Source organism: Gobio gobio (genome assembly GCF_949357685.1).
Source record: "Gobio gobio genome assembly, chromosome: 20".
Lineage (NCBI taxonomy): Eukaryota > Metazoa > Chordata > Actinopteri > Cypriniformes > Gobionidae > Gobio > Gobio gobio.
In genome coordinates this window covers 5,551,225-5,558,689 of record NC_137113.1, presented here as the reverse complement: position 1 = coordinate 5,558,689, position 7,465 = coordinate 5,551,225, and the positions used below count along the sequence as shown (strand labels likewise).

Below are 7,465 nucleotides of genomic sequence, written 5' to 3'. Positions count from 1 at the left end.
ATCACACAATTATGCAATATGCTTACAAAATCTTTTACAGTTTTTCTCAGTCGCTTTGGTACATTTCTCAGATCAGAATTGAAATTCTCAAAACTACCTGTTCAATCGTCACATCATTGTGTCACTTGTGCACATCAAAAAAGCAGTTTCTCATTTCTTTGAACAAGTTGCAAATGCTTGTGTACATCCATGCAAATGATTATAAACACTTCTCTGCTGTTTCCTACATTATCAGTTGCTTATGTCATGTTGATCAAAATGTATTATAATGGGTCTCTGTTGAATAGTAATAACCCTCACAACATTTAGGCATTAGTTCATAGCATAAGTCTTTACATGCAAAAAGTTGTCATATAATGTCAAGCATATTTCTATACATTTCCGTTAGACGTTCACATTTCTACTTTTGTTTTTCTGGGGTTTTTTTTCTTTGTGCTATGCAGTGCTGTCTTTTCCTTTCTGTATCGCAATGACATGGTCTGTCAACAAATTACAGTACAAACAGTTAAAGCATACAAACATTCAATGTGTATGTGGGAGTTTGCATTCAAACTCCCACATACACTAAGGTGTAACCTACAATTTACAATAATTGTCATCAAAATTTTAGCCATATTTACATCAGAACATCCCTCCAGAGTACAGTTATATTGACGATATGACTAAGCAATTTGACTGTCTTATTCATACACAATGACACAAGGACTTGTCATTCTGATGGCACTGACATGTTCATTGACACAGATATTTACTTTTGAGAGATGAACTAAGGATTTTGAGCAAGAGACTGGCTTTTGCAGGTCATCCATGGTGTTTTGCTATTTGTACGAATTGTTTTGAGAAATGGACTTCCTGTTTTGCAAATGTCAAGGATTATTTGAGAAATGTACCAAAGCGACTGAGAAAAACTGTAATATTTTAATTAAGGGTGATGTCGATTCTCAAATGTTCATTGTATTAACTCAAATTTTTAATTTCAATGAACTCAAAATTTTAAGGCAACGTAACTTACTTTTTATTTTTAATTTTTTTACAGTGTATCACATGTAAGTAAAAAGTCATTTTGGCGTAAAAATTGCACGATAAATACAAATTGTGTTATATACGTATTTCATAAGAACGTGTTGATCTATAAGAGCACATTCGCCGTTAAAAGCTGGAAAAACAGCCAAAACTGACAACTCCGCTGTGAGTCAGGGGCGTAAGGGCAGAGCAAGTTTAAATACCCTTTCTAGTCTGTATTTCCATCTTGTAATGCCGCTGTTTTGGGGTATTTTTTTATATAAATTATTTGTAATAGAGCAGACACTTTTTAACGGGTTTTTATGTTATTGTTTTTATGAAATATATGTATTGACTGCATGATCATTTCACTGTATTATGTACTGCCATGCGAGCCGCGCAATGAGTAACAACTGCTCTATTGGGATGGTCAGGATTCTAAAACAATGTTTTGAAAGCGCAACAATATTTACACTTGTCAAGGGAATCAAGCTACTTATGTCTTATTTATAGTTGACTGTTGCAAAATATTAATCACCATCTATTTATCTGATTTGCATTGATATGCATCACTCAATTGGTATAGACTCACTTTAAGCATAACATTATTTATGCATTCAGTCATGTGTGAGCATGGGTGAGATTTTCACTTCGGTTATGCTCTATCAGTGAGTCTATACACAATATATTTATATTGGAGGAAGATTAATAGTTTCAACTTGCCTGCTGTGTGATTACAGTTTGTTTGGGCAATAATAATGATAGTAAACACACAACAATAATGCTGATGCAAAAAAGGTTGAAAAGCACTTTATATCAGCACACGGACAACATTAACTTACTGCATGTGACCATAGCAGTGCCAATGTCATGGGTTTGATTATCAGGGAACATACAAACTGTAAGATGGAGACCCCCGAATACACCATAAGACACTGGAGAATTAACGCTGTCAAAACCATGCATAATAAATAACACATACAATCACCGGACTTTTAACCTTATTCCCTGTTTTATTGTTTTAGGCTCTATTTTTGATCAAACAAATGTAGCCTTGGTGAGCATACAAATCTTCTTTAAAAAACATAAAAATCAACCCCAAACCAGAATCTTTTACTAAATTTGACAGCGTGTTATGTTGCAATCAATTTAATTATAATCATAAAGCATAAACGATTACTCTCATCAGATTACTCTCATCATTTTCATGTGGATGTTTTCTTGAACAGCGTTCAAACAGTTTGAAGTGTGTTCACTGTTGCAGAAATTCACTGAGGTGACAGTGACTGATTTCCTACAGAAAAATGAACAAAGGAATTTAGACAAAGTATAACATTCATAGATATTTTGATTAGAGATATATACAGTATGTGTTCATATACTGTTACTATATTAAAATAATGACTTAAATGTTCTCATTTTGTAAAGTTAAAAAATGTTTAATACCGTGTTCCCAAACTGGCAGGGGCAGGGACCGGAATTTTCTTGTATATATTTTGCTTGTTTATCAGATACCATCTTCTGGAATGTTGCTGTATTAAAGTCAGCCTGTGAATATAAAGACAAACACACACATTTGTCATGTTACTTTGTGAATGTAATTAGATCAGAATATGAACCTATTAATGTCATATGCAGTTTAAAGTTCAGTGACAGGAAACACATACCGTATAAATGAACTTTAGCCAAGCAGATGAGAATTTATCAGAGAGGTAGACTTTCCTGGTTTCGTCGAAATCACTGGAAGTGCTCTGGATATATTTGTCACATGCAGTCAATGCAAAGACTGGGTGAGAGATTCAGAACAGATTAGAATCTTTTTTTATCTTCTTTTTTTTAAAATTGATTATGGACAAAACTTTCAAATAAAAACTAGCGTGTTCCCAACTCTTATTACTTTTATGGCAGGGCCATTAGTTGTGGTTTTCATGTAATATCTTACCATTTACATGACTGGAAAGGTCTTGGAACATCGTTGCAGAATAACTGCTGGTCATGAATATCACCATCTGCAGCACAGATACATGTGGAGGAAACAGTAAGACCACAGCCTACTCATTCTCTTCTTTACTTCAGCTGATTTATATCACTACAGGTTGATTTTGCCCTTTTCGAAAGCTTTGAAGTAGCAGTTAAAGCAGTAAAAGCAGTTATAACTGGTGGGTAAGATGGACCTGCTAGAAATAGAAGCAAGTACAATCACAAGGTTTGAATTTCCTGAATCTATCTATCTATCTATACTGTATCTAAAAAATATGTAACCACAGTAATTGAATATGTACCTTGGAGAATGTTTGTTTTTCACTCATTTTGTTGATTGATCCAATGAAATCACCTGGATAAAGCTGTAATTAAAAATACAGAATTAATGGTCTTGAAGTCAGCAGGTTGTCAGATTAAATGCACAGGTTCTATGTCTTAATTATTTACATACAAAATCTTGAATTTATCATTGTAAATCATTTATCAATTCTTAAATGAATAACAGGGTAAATAGTGTCATCTTTAAGAAATGTAGCAGGAAAGTTTTTTTTCCAACAGGAATCCACGCAATGGGAGTTTTGCATGAGGGCGAAAATGTTCCCTATAGATTTTGCTCATATTTGAGTTAGTTGTCAGGAAGCTGCGTGGTTTAAAAGTGAATTCTGTGATAGCTGTTAGCTTCATACATTGCTGCACTATCAATAATAGAGAATGGCCATTTTTATATTATAATATTTTGACTCATCATTATATATACACAGCCTGGCCAAAAAAAAAGTCATTCTTTGGATGTAAACAGGTAAATTTGTAAGAATCTATGATTGGATCATTATTGAAGTGATTATTATGTTTCTAGTATGTTAACATGCAACATTTATTTCCATCAAGAGGGTCATCAATTTATGGTCAAGATCTTGTCAATACAAGAGTCCAGCACTCTGTAATGTCTCCTCCAGCACATCCCAAAGACTTTCATTGTGTGGAGATGATTCTTCATGCTCCCTCCCAACCATTCTTTCACAATTTGGAAGTGACTTAAACTGCAAATCATCGACTGGCCACTAGAGACAGGCTCCAGAAGGAAGCAGAATCTCATTGAGCCCATTGTTAAAATGCCCGACTTTACAGCTGAAAAACACATGTTTACAGCCTGGTACAAATTGCGGTTTTGGTCTATACGGCTAATTTTACCCTTTATGACAATTGAGTTTTTTTTTTTTTTTTTTTTTACTCATCCGTTTAAATTATATTAAGCTTTAAAGTTCTGCATTAATTAAGGGCGTGGCCACTTGAGTGACAGGTGGATTGCCGTTGCTGTCACAACTAGCGTTTGTCTCCTGTCTGTTAGACATCACGTGACCTTAGCTCCACCCACGTCCCACCTTTTTCGCTTAAGGCTAATTTATATTTCTGCGTCGGACCTGCGCCGCAGCCTCTACGCCGTGGGCTATGCGTCGATTTTTCATTTATACGTCTGCGTCGTTGTCCGCGTCGACGTGCAGTTACACATGCAGCGGGAGCATGTGTACCCCTGAGGGGGGTTCTGGCAGACCAATCACAGCGCTCGCAGTCCGTGTAGAATTGACGCTTTGTTATATTTTTGGAGAGGTGCACGTCAGGGTACGTTGTAGGCTACGCGTGCAACACACGGCCTACGTCGTAGCTACGGCGTACACTCAACGCAGAAGTATGCCAAGATGGCAACGGCCTGCCCCGCCCACTTTGGGCTTCAAACATGCTCTTTAGAAACCTATTGGTGAAGTCCCAGACATTACATGTATTCCATTGCATCCATTGTTTTATATAATCTAGAGTCTTCCCACATCATGTTTAAGAAATGAAAGCTACACACTCCATCAATGAGGGTTAAAAGAACTGTTGCCAAACTTATAACATGCTAGAAACATAATAATCACTGCAATAATGATCCAACCATAGACTCTTATGCATTTGTCTATTTAAATCTAAACAGCGACAATGCAATGTATGTGCTGTATATCATGTCCATTATTCTGATATCATTTCTTAAGTCTTAGTTTTTGTACTTACTGACTTGTGAGGAAATTCAAACGTGCCTTCATTTCCCAGACCGGTCATGTAGACGTAAATGTTGTCATTTGCTCCACTGCATTAAATGAAAATAATAATGTTTTTCATTTTAGCTGCAAATTCAAGCAACAATTACGGAGCCATGCACGAAAGCGGCAGATCCGTTACAATTATTTAACTGTACATCGTATCCCTAGGGATAATTGAAGGCAAAGCAGTTTTCCAAAATCCTCATGTAAAATGATTTATAATGTGATAAAATTGCTTTTTGACCAGTAGGTGGTGCTGTCATCTAATTCATTGAAAATGTTTGTGTATTTTGACAAAAACAAATGCTACAAGAAAGTTACAGCCTAAGCACATGTGCTGCTTCTTCAAATTCAGTGCTTGAATCTTAATGAACTGCACAAAAGGTACAATGACCATTTTAATAAAATAGTATTAATAATAAAATGAAATAAAATAAAAACATTGCATAACATATTGAAAGATTTCTTCTTAACAAACAAACCTTTTTATGACTTTCCTCCCTGTACTGTCATCCCCTTGAAGAGCGGCCAGGAAGTTCTCTGGGGTAACTTGCTGTAAGGTCAGAATGGTCATAATTATTGTAAGGAAACAATATTTAACAATATTTAACATTACAAATGTTACCTCTCCAGTGTAGTCCTTCGGAACTCCTAAGTACACGTTTGACGTGTCTGCTACACTTATAATGTCTCCATTTTGTGGGTTTCTGCAGGCAGAGAAGAAAAGGAACGCAATCAGCTCCAACTCCATCGTCACTTTTCTGTGTTGACGGGTTTCCAGAATTATTCAATCTAGCAAAGTTTTTATTATAATTTTTTTTTTTAATAACATCTTTATACTGCTATACTTCTGTACTGTACACTGTACTACATTTAGCCTACATTTTAACACTATACTTGTGTTATATGACCTTGACAGTAAATTACTAAAAACTAGTTTACGCTGTTATGGGGGTGTTTCTAACATGACTGAGGGAGTGATGGCAAATTTGACATCTTTATCTCATCTGACTATTGTATATCAAGCATTTTTTGGTCTTTTTTCTTTTGCTTTAGCAAACAGGAATCCAAAATCATGCATAGTATACTGTATAATCTTTCGTTCACCCCTCTTTTGCTTCTAAGAAGCCCAGATATGTAAGGGTCCATTACACTTTTGTTAGGTATGTTCAGCACGGAAGACTGAGGTCAAACGTGATACTTAAAAAATTCAGGAAATGACTCACAAGTGATTGCAAGCGATGTCATCATACATCATCACCACAATCTGCTCATCTGGAATTCCATGATTCTTAATTATCTGATATAAACCGCACACATTGGCCTGAAACACAAATGAAAACGATGATTTTCATGTTCAGTTACTGTCATCATCAGCACACCTCGAGGAATGTATGTTTTTGCTAATGAAAACAAGGACAAACCTGGTGTTGGTAATTTTCCCAGTCCTTTGAGCCGGCAACAAGGAGAACCCATTTTTTCCCAGACATTTCTTGAGCCTTTTCAAAACAAAGTCTATCGGAAATTCAATAATAATGAAAAAAATATATATATATAATTATTATTATGCAAACATTTTAAAAACAAAATAGATTTTTATTCTAATGCTTTTAATTGGAAAATGTTTACTTTTGTGATGGCTCATTTATAATGTGATTAAGGAAACAACACAAGCAAGTAGACGATATGTTACAAAGTTTGACAAAATAACAAGAGCTCAAGTATTGCAGTCTACTTAAGTGTTGCTTTCTGTTCATCAAGTGCTGAAATGTCAACCACTCATTGTAATGTTGAAAATATTTGTCATACAGGTCAAGAAATGTTTAAAGTTTCTATTTAACTGAATGATCTACATAATGAAATACAAGTGCTAAAAGTGTTTATTGATGTATCGATTGGCTCATATGCCATCATACCTGCGTTGAGTGTCAGGTGTTCCTCTGCGTCAGTCTAGATGTCTTCTGGTGCTTTTAGTCGGACGATCACTGTCTTTATATAGGCCATTTACTACTGTCATTTGAGACTCATGGGTGGAGAGTCTGTGCTGGTGGGAGGGTCAATTTAATATTTTGCAATATTTCCTATATTTCCTTTTTTTATTGAAAACACATGTAGGAAAGTTAATTTGGTTTGAATATGAATAGAATTACTGTAAAGCAAAGGTGCAGATGACATGCTTCAAAATTTTAGATACTAAGTCATGAAGTTCATCCATAGGTTTTCTCATATTAGTGTTTTCACATTTCATTGTCATTTGTGTGGGCTGCTTCTGTGGTTTCATCAGAAATGATTAGATCTACTGAAAAATGCAACTCCCAAGAAAGATATGAACCTGAAGATGCAGAGATACAGCCACCCCACCGTTAAGAGTAGTGAGAGAGGGAAACATTTTTTTGTTGTTG

The 7,465-nt window shown here is 35.3% G+C and overlaps 1 protein-coding gene across 1 annotated transcript; it reads right to left on the bottom strand.

Moving 5' to 3' along the window:
- Nucleotides 1-1,992: 1,992 nt before the first annotated feature.
- On the bottom strand, nt 1,993-7,029 carry LOC307143904 (legumain). The gene is made up of 11 exons (XM_079845722.1): nt 6,980-7,029; nt 6,488-6,578; nt 6,290-6,387; nt 5,689-5,770; nt 5,546-5,616; nt 5,035-5,110; nt 3,285-3,347; nt 2,945-3,011; nt 2,670-2,788; nt 2,449-2,550; nt 1,993-2,296 (listed from the first exon to the last, which is right to left on the bottom strand). The coding sequence occupies exons 2-11, from the start codon at nt 6,551-6,553 to the stop codon at nt 2,255-2,257; spliced, it is 786 nt and encodes a 261-aa protein (XP_079701848.1). The 5' UTR covers nt 6,554-6,578; nt 6,980-7,029; the 3' UTR covers nt 1,993-2,254.
- Between the last annotated feature and the right edge of the window lie 436 nt (nt 7,030-7,465).